The sequence below is a fragment of the Leopardus geoffroyi genome, chromosome D1, assembly GCF_018350155.1.
Source record: "Leopardus geoffroyi isolate Oge1 chromosome D1, O.geoffroyi_Oge1_pat1.0, whole genome shotgun sequence".
Lineage (NCBI taxonomy): Eukaryota > Metazoa > Chordata > Mammalia > Carnivora > Felidae > Leopardus > Leopardus geoffroyi.
In genome coordinates, this window is record NC_059329.1 from 1,628,745 (window position 1) to 1,645,209 (window position 16,465).

At 39.3% G+C, this 16,465-nt stretch overlaps 1 protein-coding gene across 15 annotated transcripts in view; it reads left to right on the plus strand.

The window, feature by feature from the left end:
* DYNC2H1 (dynein cytoplasmic 2 heavy chain 1) overlaps nucleotides 1–16,465 on the plus strand; it is a 347,379-nt gene that overhangs the window by 132,624 nt on the left and 198,290 nt on the right. For 12 of the 15 annotated variants that reach the window (XM_045486606.1, XM_045486612.1, XM_045486608.1 and 9 more), the window contains 5 exons: nucleotides 2,560–2,701; nucleotides 3,260–3,369; nucleotides 11,218–11,238; nucleotides 12,849–12,947; nucleotides 15,137–15,260. In XM_045486606.1, coding sequence (XP_045342562.1) covers nucleotides 2,560–2,701; nucleotides 3,260–3,369; nucleotides 11,218–11,238; nucleotides 12,849–12,947; nucleotides 15,137–15,260 — 496 coding nt within the window. The remainder of the gene's footprint in view (nucleotides 1–2,559; nucleotides 2,702–3,259; nucleotides 3,370–11,217; nucleotides 11,239–12,848; nucleotides 12,948–15,136; nucleotides 15,261–16,465) is intronic. The other 3 variants (XM_045486609.1, XM_045486614.1, XM_045486620.1) reach the window with 1 other exon arrangement.

The following is a 16,465-nucleotide window of genomic DNA, read 5'->3' on the forward strand; positions in this document are numbered from 1 at the left end:
AATAATTTTTCCAGTTAGTGAGTATGGTGTATCTTCTCATTGGTGTCATCTTCAATTTCTTTCATCAGTGTCTTACAGTGTAGGGCTTTTACTTCCTTGGTTAAATTTATTTCTAGGCATTTTTTTTTTTTGTAAAATGTTAATTGTACATTAACATTGTAAAATGTTAATTGTAAATGGGATTGTTTTCCTGATTTCTCTTTTTGCTACCTCATTATTAGTACACAGAAATACAACAGGTTTCTGTACATTAATTTTGTATCCTGCAACATTATTGAAGTCATTTATCAGATTTAATAATTTTTTGGTGGAGTCTTTAGGGTTTTCTATGTATAGTATGTCATCTGCAAATAGTGCAAATTTTACTTCTTCCTTACCAAGGAAGGCTTGGTAAGGCTTTTTTTGGATGGCTTATTTTGGATGGCTTTTATGTATTTTTTTCTTGTCTGATTGCTGTGGCTAGAACTTCTAATACTATGTTGAATCTAAGTGTTGAGAGTGGGCATCCTTGTCTTCTTCCTGGTCTTAGAGGAAAAGCTTTCCGTTTTTCACCCTTGTGTATGATGTTGGCTGTGTGTTTTCATTAACGGCTTTATTTATCTTGAGGTATGTTCTCTCTAAACCCACTTTGTTAACGTTTTTGTCATGAATGGGTGTTGTATTTTGTCAAATGATTTTTCTGTGTCTATTGCGATCATCCTGTAGCTTTTACCCTTCTTGTTAATATGTGTCACATTGATTTTCAAATATTGAAGCACTCTTGCATTACTGGAATAAATCCCATTTGAACATGGTAAGGGATTTTTTTTAAGTTGTAATGTCGAATTTGTTTTGCTATTATTTTGAGAATTTTTGCATCTTTTTCATCAGAGATAGTGGCCTGTAGTTTTATTTATTTTTTTATTTATTGTTTGTTACATTTTTGTCTGGTTTTGGTGTCAGGGTAATGCTGGCCTCCTAGAATGAATTTGGATGCTTTCCTTCCTGTCTATTTTTTTGAAATACTTTGAGATGAGCAGTCTATTTTTGTTTGTTTTTTTATAATTTTTTATTTGAGTATAGTTGACCTACAATGTTAAGTTGGTTTCAGGTATACAGCATAGTGATTCAACAGCTCTACACATTACGCTGTGCTCAGCACATGTGCAGCTACATTTGTCACCATGCAGTGCAATCACAATATCATTGACTATGATTTCCTGTGTTGTTGTGCCATTTATTCTCATGAATTATTCCTTCCCTAACTGGAATCCTGTATCTCCTGCCCCCATTCACCCATTCTGTCCATCCCCTAAATCATCAGTTTGTTCTCTTTGTTTATGGGGCTGAATCTGCTTTTCGTCTATTCATTTGTTTTTTAGGTGCCACATATAAGTGAAATCATACAGTATTTCTGTTTCTCCTACTGACTTATTTCACTTAGCATAATATGAGAAAAATAGGTGTTAACTCTTAGATGTTCGGTAGAATTTACCTGTGAAGCCATGAAGTCCTGGACTTTTGTTTGTTGAGAATTTTTTTTTTTTAATGTCGGTTTATTTTTGAGAGAGAGCAAGAGCATGAGCAGGGGAGATGCAGAGAGAGAGAGGGACAGAGGATCCAAAGCAGGCTCCAGCCTCTGCGATGACCAGAGAGAGCCTGATGTGGAGCTTGAACTCACACAGAGACACGAGATCATGACCTGAGCCAAAGTCTGTTGCTTAACCTACTGAGCCACTCAGGTGCCCTTGTTAGGAGTTTTTTGATTAATGATTGTGTTTAACTACGAGTAATCTCTCTGTTAGATTTCCTTGTTTGCTTGTCATGTCCACTTGCAAGTATCCTTCAAATTTGTCTTCTGTCTTTAGTGCCAGTTTGTTTGTTTGTTTGTTTGTTTATTTATTTACCTAAATTCTCCTCTAACTTGTCCCCCTCCTATCTGACCCTTAAATTGGTTGGTTCCTCATTTGTCAGCTGAATAATCTTTGTAAACCCAGTCTCATTCTATCCCTGTCTGCCCTGTTTGAACACTTGCAGTAGTTCCTTACCGCCCCGGGTTATAGCAGAAGCTCCGTTGTGTGCATGGCAAGTCCGCTCTGCCTCTCTCTTTCCACCTTTTCTGCGTTGCTACTTTGCCTGCTCACATCTTTGCTGCAGTCACACTGTGCTTTTAACTAAGGCATCTCCATGCATTTTTAAAATTTTGTTTTGTACCTTTGCTCTTACTCTGTGTACTTAGTTGTAGTTTCCAAAGTGATGCTAATTCACAGTTTTTAACTGTAATTGGGATAAAATTTCTGCTTCATAGGAACCATTATGAACTTTCAATGACAAAATATGTTCATCTCTACAAATAATGTTGGTATTTCATACATTTTAAAAATTTCAGCAGGGTCTGAGATCTTGTGGCTATTTTTACATTTTCACAATTGTATGCACAACAGGGGTTATTACTTTAAACCGGCAAATGATTTTTTTTTCTACAGTCAAAACTCTAATTTATGAAGCTGTCATGCTTTTCACGTTTTAGAACATATCCATCCCCCCATCCCCGCCCCTGCTCTCTCTTTTCTTGTGCAGGTTGCAGAGATAACAGAGGAATTAGCTACTCTTCCTAAGAGGGCTCAGCTGGCTGCCGCCTTCATTACCTATCTTTCTGCTGCTCCTGAGGGTCTGAGAAAAACCTGCTTGGAAGAATGGACCAAGTCAGCTTGTCTTGAAAGTTTGTACTTAGTCATTCATGTTTTGAAATTTCAATATACTAAAACTGTATTTTTTGATAAATGAGGAAAATGTTCTATAAGCTAAAAGAAACCAAATCTACTTCAGATTTGCTCAATTCTACAATTGTTCTCTGAATTGTTTTGTTACAATGATCTTAAGTTCCTGAAATGACTCTCTGAAACTGAGAGCGTGGGGTATTTTTGGTAATGTATGAATGCATTTAAATATTTTAATACATTGATTTTCACAATAATTGCTTACCATAAAATGGGATGTAGGAATTCCAACATTCCTTGTGACTTTTGTGGTTTTCACAAATTATTATAGTTGTGAAACGTTTATTAAATATACAAGAAATATAATTTAACTGACTTTCATTCCTTTGTACTTTTTGTTTTAAACTCCTCCCCTGCCACCCTTAGCTTTTGGTGCTAAAGGGGGAGGAGTGGATTAAGGATAATTCTGCGACTTTTGTTTTAGTGTATTTTAAATAGTTTTCTTCCCTTTCCTTTGTCAAGTCCATGATCACTGTAGTGAGATATTAATACCTTTTCAGAATTTGATCTAAGGAGATTTCTTTGTACTGAAAGTGAGCAGTTAATTTGGAAAAGTGAAGGCCTACCATCAGATGACCTTTCCATAGAAAACGCTCTTGTTATCTTACAGGTAAGTAATCAATTTTAATTTCTCATTAGAATTATTCCTTCGGAAGCTCGCCCCAGGAAGTGCCTTGTTCAAGTTCTTAGGCTTTCAGTTTTTTTTTTCGTAACCTTAAAGTGAAGGTATTTTGGTAATGAAAATCCTCTTAGGATTCAGTTGGTGAATCTATAATTTTCGGTATAATTTACTTTTTACCTTAATAGAAAAGTATAAAGCGGTATTATCTTGATGACAAGAAGTTCTAAATTGAACTCCCTATTGTAATAGAAATAATTTAGGGGTACCCAGTTCACCTGGTTATATAGTTTCCTCATCTACAGTATATGATTTTACATTTTTATTTTGTTTTGCAAAACAAAGTTATACAAAGTGAAGATAAGTTTTGGGTTATAAGAGATGGTGATATGCATTTTTTGAAAATCATTCTTTCAGATAATGTATATTTCTTTTTTTTTTCTTCAATATATGAAATTTATTGTCAAATTGGTTTCCGTACAACACCCAGTGCTCATCCTAAAAGGTGCCCTCCTCAATACCCATCACCCACCCTCTCCTCCCTCCCACCCTCCATCAACCCTCACTTTGTTCTCAGTTTTTAAGAGTCTCATGCTTTGGCTCTCTCCCACTCTAACCTCTTTTTTTTTTTTTCCTTCCCCTCCCCCATGGGTTTCTGTTAAGTTTCTCAGGATCCACATAAGAGTGAACACATATGGTATCTGTCTTTCTCTGTATGGCTTATTTCACTTAGCATCACACTCTCCAGTTCCATCCACGTTGCTACAAAGGGCCATATTTCATTCTTTCTCATGGCCCTATAGTACTCCATTGTGTATATAAACCACAATTTCTTTATCCATTCATCAGTTGATGGACGTTTGGGCTCTTTCCATAATTTGGCTATTGTTGAGAGTGCTGCTATAAACATTGGGGTACAAGTGCCCGTATGCATCAGCACTCCTGGATCCCTTGGGTAAATTCCTAGCAGTGCTACTGCTGGGTCATAGGGTAGGTCTATTTTTAATTTTCTGAGGAACCTCCACACTGTTTTCCAGAGTGGCTGCCCCAGTTTGCATTCCCACCAACAGTGCAAGAGGGTTCCCGTTTCTCCACATCCTCTCCAGCATCTATAGTCTCCTGGTTTGTTCATTCTGGCCACTCTGACTGGCGTGAGGTGATATCTGAGTGTGGTTTTGATTTGTATTTCCCTGATGAGGAGCGACGTTGAGCATCTTTTCATGTGCCTGTTGGCCATCCGGATGTCTTCTTTAGAGAAGTGTCTATTCATGTTTTCTGCCCGTTTCTTCACTGGTTATTTGTTTTTTGGGTGTGGAGTTTGGTGAGCTCTTTATAGATTTTGGATACTAGCCCTTTGTCCGATATGTTATTTGCAAATATCTTTTCCCATTCCGTTGGTTGCCTTTTAGTTTTCTTGGTTGTTTCCTTTGCTGTGCAGAAGCTTTTTATCTTCATAAGGTCCCAGTAGTTCATTTTTGCTTTTAATTCCCTTGCCTTTGGGGATGTGTCGAGTAAGAGATTGCCACGGCTGAGGTCAGAGAGGTCTTTTCCTGCTTTCTTCTCTAGGGTTTTGATGGTTTCCTGTCTCACATTCAGGTCCTTTATCCATTTTGAGTTTATTTTTGTGAATGGTGTGAGAAAGTGGTCTAGTTTCAATCTTCTGCATGTTGCTGTCCAGTTCTCCCAGCACCATTTGTTAAAGAGACTGTCTTTTTTCCATTGGATGTTCTTTCCTGCTTTGTCAAAGATTAGTTGGCCATACGTTTGTGGGTCCAGTTCTGGGGTTTTTATTCTATTCCATTGGTCTATGTGTCTGTTTTTGTGCCAATACCATGCTGTCTTGATGATGACAGCTTTGCAGTAGAGGCTAAAGTCGGGGATTGTGATGCCTCTTGCTCTGGTCTTCTTCTTCAAAATTCCTTTGGCTATTCGGGGCCTTTTGTGGTTCCATATGAATTTTAGGATTGCTTGTTCTAGTTTCGAGAAGAATGCTGGTGCAGTTTTGATTGGGATTGCATTGAATGTGTAGATAGCTTTGGGTAGTATTGACATTTTGACACTCTTTATTCTTCCAATCCATGAGCAGGGAATGTCTTTCCATTTCTTTATATCTTCTTCAATTTCCTTCATAAGCTTTCTATAGTTTTCAGCATACAGATTTTTTACATCTTTGGTTAGATTTATCCCTAGGTATTTTATGCTTTTTGGTGCAATTGTGAATGGGATCAGTTTCTTTATTTGTCTTTCTGTTGCTTCATTGTTAGTGTATAAGAATGCAACTGATTTCTGTACATTGATTTTGTATCCTGCAACTTTGCTGAATTCATGTATCAGTTCTAGCAGACTTTTGGTGGAGTCTGTCGCATTTCCCATGTATAATATCATGTCGTCTGCAAAAAGTGAAAACTTGACTTCATCTTTGCCAATTTTGATGCCTTTGATTTCCTTTTGTTGTCTGATTGCTGACAATCACAATCACTTCCAACACAATGTTAAACAACAGCGGTGAGAGTGGACATCCCTGTCGTGTTCCTGATCTCAGGGAAAAAGCTCTCAGTTTTTCCCCATTGAGGATGATATTAGCTGTGGGCTTTTCATAAATGGTTTTTATGATGTTTAAGTATGTTCCTTCTATCCCGACTTTCTGAAGGGTTTTTATTAAGAAAGCGTGCTGAATTTTGTCAAATGCCTTTTCTGCATCGATTGACAGGATCATATGGTTCTTATCTTTTCTTTTATTAATGTGACGTATCACGTTGATTGATTTGCGAATGTGGAACCAGCCCTGCATCCCAGGAATGAATCCCACTTGATCATGGTGAATAATTGTTTTTATATGCTGTTGAATTCGATTTGCTAGTATCTTATTGAGAATTTTTTCATCCATATTCATCAGGGATATTGGCCTGTAGTTCTCTTTTTTTACTGGGTCTCAAATCTCTTAGTTGTTGGGAGATTTTTGATAACTGATTCCATTTCTTTGCTGGTTGTGGGTCTGTTCAAGCTTTCTATTTCCTCCTGATTGAGTTTTGGAAGCATGTGGATGTTTAGGAATTTGTCCATTTCTTCCAGGTTGTCCAGTATGTTGGCATATAATTTTTCATAGTATTCCCTGATAATTGCTTGTGTCTCTGAGGGATTGGTTGTAATAATTCCATTTTCATTCATGATTTTATCTATTTGGGTCATCTCCCTTTTCTTTTTGAGAAGCCTGGCTAGAGTTTTATCAATTTTGTTTATTTTTTCAAAAAACCAACTCTTGGTTTCATTGATGTGCTCTCCAGTTTTTTTAGATTCTATATTGTTTATTTCTGCTCTGATCTTTATTATTTCTCTTCTTCTGCTGGGTTTAGGCTGTCTTTGCTGCTCTGCTTCTATTTCTTTTAGGTGTGCTGTTAGATTTTGTATTTGGGATTTTTCTTGTTTCTTGAGATAGGCCTGGATTGCAATGTATTTTCCTCTCAGGACTGCCTTTGCTGCATCCCAAAGCGTTTGGATTGTTCTATTTTCATTTTCATTTGTTTCCATATATTTTTTAATTTCTTCTCTAATTGCCTGGTTGACCCACTCATGCTTTAGTAGGGTGTTCTTTAACCTCCATGCTTTTGGAGGTTTTCCAGACTTTTTCCTGTGGTTGATTTCAAGCTTCATAGCATTGTGGTCTGAAAGTATGCATGGTATGATTTCAATTCTTGTATACTTATGAAGGGCTGTTTTGTGACCCAGTATGTGATCCATCTGGGAGAATGTTCCATGTGCACTCGAGAAGAAAGTATATTCTGTTGCTTTGGGATGCAGAGTTCTAAATATACCTGTCAAGTCCATCTGGTCCAATGTATCATTCAGGGCCCTTGTTTCTTTATTGACCGCGTGTCTAGATGATCTATCCATTGCTGTAAGTGGGGTGTTAAAGTCCCCTGCAATTACCACATTCTTATCAATAAAGTTGCTTATGTTTATGAATAATTGTTTTATATATTTGGGGGCTCCGGTATTCGGCACATAGACATTTATAATTGTTAGCTCTTCCTGATGGATAGATCCTGTAATTATTATATAATGCCCTTCTTCATCTCTTGTTACGGCCTTTAATTTAAAGTCTGGTTTGTCTGATATAAGTATGGCTACTCCAGCTTTCTTTTGGCTTCCAGTAGCATGACAAATAGTTCTCCATCCCCACACTCTCAATCTGAAGGTGTCCTCAGGTCTAAAATGAGTCTCTTGTAGACAGCAAATAGATGGGTCTTGTTTTTTTATCCATTCTGATACCCTGTGTCTTTTGGTTGGCGCATTTAGTCTATTTATATTCAGTGTTATTATAGAAAGATATGGGTTTAGAGTCATTGTGATGTGTGTATGTTTTATGCTTGTAGCGATGTCTCTGGTACTTTATCTCACAGGAGCCCCCTTAGGATCTCTTGTAGGGCTGGTTTAGTCGTGACGAATTCCTTCAGTTTTTGTTTGTTTGGGAAGACCTTTATCTCTCCTTCTATTCTAAATGACAGACTTACTGGATAAAGGATTCTCGGCTGCATATTTTTTCTGTTCATCACATTGAAGATCTCCTGCCATTCCTTTCTGGCCTGCCAAGTTTCAGAAGAGAGATCAGTCACGAGTCTTAAAGGTCTCTCTTTATATGTTAGGGCACGTCTATTCCTCGCTGCTTTCAGAATTTTCTCTTTATCCTTGTATTTTGCCAGTTTCACTATGGTATGTCGTGCAGATCGATTCAAGTTACGTCTGAAGGGAGTTCTCTGTGCCTCTTGGATTTCAATGCCTTTTTCCTTCCCCAGATCCAGGAAGTTCTCAGCTATTATTTCTTCAAGTACACCTTCAGCACCTTTCCCTCTCTCTTCCTCTTCTGGAATACCAATTATGCATGTATTATTTCTCTTTAGTGCATCACTTAGTTCTCTAATTTTCCCCTCATACCCCTGATTTTTTTATCTCTCTTTTTCTCAGCTTCCTCTTTTTCCATAATTTTATCTTCTAGTTCACCTATTCTTTCCTGTGCCTCTTCAATCCGAGCCGTGGTCGTTCCCATTTTATTTTGCAGCTCGTTTATAGCGTTTTTTAGCTCCTCCTGAGTATTCCTTAGTCCCTTGATCTCTGTAGCAATAGATTCTCTGCTGTCCTCTATAATGTTTTCAAGCCCAGCGATTAATTATATGACTATTATTCTAAATTCACTTTCTGTTATATTGTTTAAATCCTTTTTGATCAGTTCGTTAGCTGTTTTATTTCCTAGAGATTCTTTTGAGGGGAATTCTTCCGTTTGGTCATTTTGGATAGTCCCTGGAGTGGTGCGGACCTGCAGGGCACTTCCCCTGTGCTGTCTTGAGTAACTTGTGTTGGTGGGCGGGGCCGCAGTCAGACCTGATGTCTGTCCCCTGCCCACTGCTGGGGCCACAGTCAGACTGGTGTGTGCCTTCTTTTCCCCTCTCCTAGGGGCGGGATTCACTGTGGGGTGGCGTGGCCCGTCTGGGCTACTTGCACACTGCCAGACTTGTGGTGCTGGGGATCTGGTGTATTAGCTGGGGTGGATAGGCAAGGTGCACGGGGGTGGGAGGGGCAGGCTTAGCTGGATTCTCCTTCGGAGATCCGCTTTGGGAGGGGCCCTGCGGCACTGGGAGAGAGTCAGACCTGCCGGAGGGATGGATCCGCAGAAGCACAGCGTTGGGTGTTTGCGGGGTGCAAGCAAGTTCCCTGGCAGGAACTGGTTCCCTTTGGGATTTTGGCTGGGGGATGGGCGAGGGAGATGGGCGAGCGCCTTTGTTCCCCACCAAACTGAGCTCTGTTGTCCGGGGCTCAACAACTCTCCCTCCCGTTGTCCTCCAGCCCTCCCGTTCTCTGAGCAGAGCTGTTAGCTTATAACCTTCCAGATGTCAAGTCCCGCTTGCTGTCGGAACACTCCGTCCAGCCCCTCCGCTTTTGCAAGCCAGACTCGGGGGCTCTGCTTGGCCGGCGGGCCACCCCTCCGCCCTGGCTCCCTCCCGCCAGTCCGTGTAGCGCGCACCGCCTCTCCGCCCTTCCTACCCTCTTCCGTGGGCCTCTCGTCTGCGCTGGGCTCCGGAGACTCCGTTCTGCTAGTCTTCTGGCGGTTTTCTCGGTTATTTAGGCAGGTGTAGGTGGAATCTAAGTGGTCAGCAGGACGTGGTGAGCCCAGCGTCCTTCTACGCCACCATCTTCCCTTGTCTCAATGTATATTTCTCAATAGTCATTGCTTAAACATTAAAGTATTACAACCTTATTAGCAGTGAATGTGAAAATCACATTCCAACTAATGTATACAAACTGATAGTTTCTTCAAATGAAGTATGAAGTTTGCCACTAACTTGGTTTACCTTTGTATTAGGTAACAGATGATCAGAAGATACTTTTTTCCCTCAGTGATAGGTTTTTGTCTGTTGTTTCTATTGCAATAGCTTATCCTCTCTAACACCAGTTTTCTCTTTCCTCTCTGCCCTGTTCTCTGCCCACACACTGTTTCCATATTCTGTAAGTCCATAGCTCCAAAGGTAGCATGAACATGAAATGCTCCTTTTTAGGTAACATACTGTAGTATTATAAGATTTGTTTCGTGGGCCCCGTATTCCTGGATTATTTTGTTTGGTTAGACCTATTAATCAGCTGACTTATTTTGGCTCATTACGTGGCCGCCTTCCCAGGGGAGAGGGTGCTGACCACAGATTAAATGGTTGTGACTTTCTCAGAATTTGATTTGGCTTGTTCTCTATTTTTAAAACATTTCTCTCGTTATATTTACAAATGTGGTACTGTAAATGTGTAGGTAAATAAATTCATTACATTGTGTAACAAGTGTGTGCTTTTTATTCTATTTGTTGTTCCTTCTCCAAAGTTTTCTAATGACCTCTTCCTTTGTCAGCAATCCAAGAAGACAGTCTTTTGCAGATTTAAAAAACACACAGTTTAAGTATTATTCTTTTTTTATTCCATGAGAAGTAAGGGATGAGCGTTTAGAAAAAAAGTATTTGTCACAGTAATTGTTTTTTCCTGATGATAGTAATTGAAAATACTTACTTTTGGATTCTGAATTATCTTTTATGATGAATCTAGGGAAAATTGTGAAATTAATTCTAATAATAAGCTTAGGTTTACTTTGTATTTAACATTGCCATGTTTCTTGTAGATAGATACAATTATATGAAAAAACAAAACCATTTGGAAAAATTTGCTAGGGCAGTTAGTTATTTTGTTGGGATGGGCTACTACAGTCAACTTTCTGTGTCAGTTGTAAAGTATTCTAGATTTAGAATAAGCTCTTGCATTTAAGGCTGTGAGTGGATAGCACGTGCCTTTGAAATCTTCTCATGTGATATAAGATCGCATAGTTAGAAGATCATGTAAGATGTTCTAAGACCTTCGAGTTTGACCTGAACTGCTTTCTAGCAGCTTGCCCTGACTTCACCTGCTCCACCATAGAATCTTGTGTGCTCTTTATTATAGAATTTTTAGGTTTTGTTTCTTTCTGGGATGTGAAGTCATGAAGGGTAAGGGTATATTTATATCTTACTAATTTCTGCATCCCTCGTATCGTCTTAACATAGTAGTTACTCCCCACGTGGTAGATGAAGGAATGGATGAGTGAATGACAGCTCAACATTTTGGGATCTATGTCACTTTCTTATGTATAGAATTTACATTTACTTATGGATCACAGATGTAAAATATACCTTAGAGATTTTGTCTAAATCTCTCTGGAGAAATATAAATAAGATTAATTCAAACCTGTAAGTACTCTTTGAAGTTCTGAAGCTTATTTTTGGTCTAAAGACATGATTTTTTGAAATGTTATCTTTTTTTTTTTAACTGCATCAGATCATTGGTTTGAAATCATGGGTAAGAACTTTTTTTTTAATTTAAAATAATTGTTTTTGTGGTTGGGCAAGATCTCATAGACTTGTGACACGTTGGCTATGGAATACATAAAATCAGATCTAAAACCAAGCGTAGTATGTAAGAGATGCTCATGGGGCTGTTTTCTAACCACCTCATTTGCCAGGAATAGCACATTTATAAGATGGAGATGGGTGCCGATCACACAGCAGTGGGCCACCTTGGGAGATCGAGATGCGGTGAGAGTAGTTCATTCTCAGTGCAGGCAGAACCAGGCTGTGTGGTTTAGAGGGACTTTTAAAACAATAGCAAAGCTGTTTTAAAGGCAGTCAGCTCTTTATTATCACCATTTCCTGGCACTTTTGAAAAAGTTTGGTAATGAATGCTGTTCGCCTAGGACAGATAGTCCCCACCCTCTGACTTCTTGATAAGTCCCCAAAAGAACCTGTGACTTCTTAAGGGACATACCTCAGTTTGAAGTTTTCATTTCACTTGGATTTCTGTTTGTTTTCTTATCCCGACAGCCCACAACTGCACTACCTTTTTCAAATATATGTGAACATTTAAGATAAATTAGGCCAGTTGTTATTCAAATCTGATTCACTAGGTAACAATGATTATTACCTCTTAAATTTACCAAAGCTATTAATTTACGTATTTACATTTAAATTAATCCTATCTATATAATTGTCTTCCTCTCACCTGCCTAGTGGTATTGTGTGTTCAGTGTATTTTCCCTAGTTTCCAGCTTTCTGTTTGGTTCAGGGTATTCTGTAATGAATTTAGTTTCTAGTTCATTAGATCTTAATCTATAAGATACATAATTTTTTCTTCTAGGATGCTCTGTCTATATAGTATTAACTATATACTGCTTTATAAGAATTAATGTCTGAAACATAACCAATTATATTGCTAATTATTTCAGCAGTACTTTTATGATTAGTTCATACTTCTCTTTTAAGGTCTTTATGGTTTATTTGACCAAAGAATATTATATAAAGTTTGCGAATAATTTGTGTATTTTAAAAGCCACAAAGAGAGGTGCAGACGGCATCAGGTGGGGACTAGAGGTCTTGCTTGCTGTGTCGTTAACACACACTTCATTACTGTGTAGTAAACAGGACTCTTCTCCATTTACTGTGGTTGCATTTAATTTTCTAATATTCCTGATAGCTATAAATTTATTTTATTTATTTATTTATTTTTAAATTTTTTTTTTTAATGTTTGTTTATTTTTGAGACAGAGAGAGACAGAGCATGAACGGGGGAGGGTCAGAGAGATAGGGAGACACAGAATCCGAAACAGGCTCCAGGCTCTGAGCAGTCAGCACAGAGCCCGACGCGGGGCTCGAACTCATGGAGTGTGAGATCGTGACCTGAGCAGAAGTCGGCCGCTTAACCGACTGAGCAACCCAGGTGCCCCGATAGCTATAAATTTATTAATGTAGCCTCTGTGTGCAGCTAAAACTGGCATCTTTATTTCCTCCTTATGGTTGTATATTTATGTTCTCCAAAGCCTGAAAGAAAAACCACCTCAGTAATTGATGCATAATTTTTAGGCAGTTTTTTCCACTTAATGAAAGCTTATAATTTTTTTCTTTTTTTGAAACTAGAGTCGAGTATGCCCATTCCTTATAGACCCTTCTTCTCGAGCTACAGAGTGGTTGAAGACACATTTGAAAGACTCAAGATTGGAAGTTATTAACCAGCAGGTGTGTAGTACTTATCATTGAGATGCTGACTAGGGATAGCATCTTACGGTAACAGAATTCTGGGTCCGTATTCACAAAACATAGGCTTACTGCTGTAACTTACCTGGCTTGGGACCTGGGGAAACAAAGATAATGATTTTAGCTTTGGTTTTCTCATTTGTAAAAACGGGAGGAGAATATTTACTTGATTCCTCACGTGTGCTGAGCATTAATCTAAGACCTGGGAATTTACTGGTGAGTGACACATTCACCATCCCTGCCCTCAAGGAGATACCAGTCTGGTAGCTGGAGAGACTATTAAATAAGAATTCACACTAAATTACAACTAAAGATATCAGTATAGGATCCCACAGAAATGAAAGTCCCTAACTCCACTTGGAGAAAGTCTCCTGGACTTCTAGCATTCATGTGGTTTCTCTCAATGCCTCTTACTGTCTCCTGCTCCTCACCCTCACCAACAAGCATCTCCACTGTGTCCAAGATTTGACATGCTGCTCAGTGAAATGTAATCATAGTCTTTTGGGGGGAGTGACTTCTCACTGTCATATTTATCTTGCTGAGGAAATTATCTGGGGTCAGATTTTATTTTGTTTTGTTTTCTTTTGTTTTGTTTGAAGAAGGCCTAGTGTATGATTAATTTTCTTTAAAAAATTTTTAAAGATTTTAAAAAAGATGTTAATTTTTGAGAGATAGCAAGTGGAGGAGGGGGAGAGAGAGAGAGAGAGAGACAGAAACAGAGACAGAGAATCCTAGGCAGGCTCCATGCTATCAACATAGAGCCTGAAGTGGGGCTCAAACTCATGAACTGTGAGAGCATGACCTGAGCTGAAATCAAGAGTCAGATGCTTAACCAACTGAGCCACCCAGGTGCCCCATGATTTTCATAGATCTTCTTCAGGTGCTTGACCAATTCTCTCTTTAAAACGTATTTCATTTTTATTTTATTTTATTTTATTTATTTTTTTTTTTAATTTTTTTTTTTTTTTCCAACGTTTATTTATTTTTGGGACAGAGAGAGACAGAGCATGAACGGGGGAGGGGCAGAGAGAGAGGGAGACACAGAATCGGAAACAGGCTCCAGGCTCTGAGCCATCAGCCCAGAGCCTGACGCGGGGCTCGAACTCACGGAGCGCGAGATCGTGACCTGGCTGAAGTCGGACGCTTAACCGACTGCGCCACCCAGGCGCCCCCGTATTTCATTTTTAAAATGGAGGTTTTTACCTGATTTGTGTGTATTAAGTATGTGTGTGTATATATATATGTGTGTGTGTGTGTGTGTGTGTGTGTGTGTGTGTGTGTGTGTGTATCTATATATAATACTATCTATATACAGTATATATATATATATATATATATATATATATATATATATGTATATATATAATGCAATATATAAAATACTTTATGGACAGCTGGGAGGCTCAGTTGGTTTAAACATCCAATCCTTGATTTCAGCTCAGCTCATGGTCTCACAGTTTGTGGGATCAAGCCCCACATTGGGCTCTGCTTTGACAACATGGAACCTGTTCTGGGTATCTCTCTCCTTTTCTCCCTGCCCCTCCCCACCCACACTGTCTCTCTCTTTCTCAAAATAAACAAGTAAACATTTAAAAAATACTTTAATGCCACTTGGGTTTACAGGAGGAGACTTTAATAATTATGATTCCAAATATTTAATTTTTGTAACCATAGTTGGAGGTTTAAAACTCTTTTGCTAGCTAGAAAGCCTTAAAATTCTTGCGTGATTATAGATTTTTGTCCAGAGGTTGTTTTCACAAGAAAAGTTCACTAGAAGTCATTATTCGCCTTTCCTCTTCCATTCAGTGTTTGATTTTGAACATAAGCAAAAAAAAATAAAAAATAAAAAAATAATTGTGCATCAAGTTGAAATTTTAAATTCTAGTAACAGATTGAAAAATCAAGCTTTTTTATTGTTACTGTAAAAATCTTTATTTTTTATGTGTGTTTAAATTATGAAATCTATTTGATAATTTATTCGACTCTAATGATTCATCACCAAGTACTTAAAACTAGAAACACAATCATGAATAATTTGAATTATTAACATGCATACTAAATTTTAAAATATTCATATTATTCTTATTAACATCTTCCTTCATTATCTTTGAGGACATTTGTAAATATTAAGGTACTAAAGGAATTAATACGTATTCTTTTTATTCCCTCAGGATAGTAACTTTATCACAGCTCTCGAGCTGGCAGTGCGGTTTGGGAAAACCCTTATTATACAGGAGATGGACGGTGTAGAAGCTGTTCTCTATCCGTTATTGAGACGAGATCTGGTCGCTCAAGGTAAATATTTGACAGTTTCCACAAAATGGCTATTTTTAAAATTTCGTAAGTAATTAGCTTCATAACTAACTTTGACCTTTCTCTGTCTTGCTACCGAATCTAACCAAATGGAAACTTTTCAGGGGGAATATGAGCTTGTCCTCCTAGTCTGTGGCAAGTAAATGAATTCTTGAAGTGCCTTTGCGGAGGGGGGTGCTGTGTCGGGGTTTCCGGGGTGCTTCCGGCTGGAGTGATGCGAGGGGGGGGCGCTGTGTCGGGGTGTCTTGGCCGTTCCCGACTGGAGTGACACGGGTGGGGGGGCGAGGGGGGCGCTGTGTTGGGGTGTCCGGGCCGCTCCCAGTTGGAGTGACTCTGGGGGGAGCTGTGTCGGGGTCTCTGGGCTGCCCCTGGCTGGAGTGACGTGGCAGGGAGGTGGGGGGGAAGGCTGAGGAGGGGGCGCCGTGTCGGGGTCTTCTGGAGCACAGTTGGTCGGAACAGTCACACTCAGGGCTGAGATTGTTTGCAGGGAAAAGATAGAAAGCAAATCAGCAAAGAGAAAACGCACCATAAGTGAGGTCAGGAGTCCAGAAACAAGGTGCAGGCCTCTAAGTCCTCTGCCATTGGAGTCACACAGGAAGTGCTAACTCTTCCAGGACCAGGTTGTGAAATGACTCATGTGAAATGTCATATACCAAGGAAGCTTACTGTGTACAAACTCAGACCCTAGTTTTTACTGGGGGTAATTTTTTTTTTTTAATATTTGTTTATTTTTGAGAGACAGAGACAGAGCATGAGTGGGGGAGCGGCAGAGAGAGGGAGACAGAATCTGAAGCAGGCTCCAGGCTTGGAGCGGTCAGCACAGAGCCCTGTGCAGGGCTTGAACCCACAAACCGCAAAGCTGAAGTTGGTAGCTTAACCGATTGAGCCACCCAGATGCCCCACTGGGGTCTAATTATGTAAGCTCGTTCGGCCTGGCATGTAGCAGATTTCCAGGTTCCCCAAACAAAAATGCAAGTGTTCAGCACAAACCACATTATTTGTACAAACAGTGAAAACGCAGTGAGCCACTCTTCCACCATGTTCTGGGTAAGGTAAGAACCCTCCCCAAATCCAAATTCCCAGAATCCTCTTGGGGCCCATCTCGTAAGCAGGATGGTGTGGGGGTGGTCCAGTCTCAGGACTGCTTTGTAGGTACCTGAGCCAGCCTTTGACGAGTAGAAAGGAAT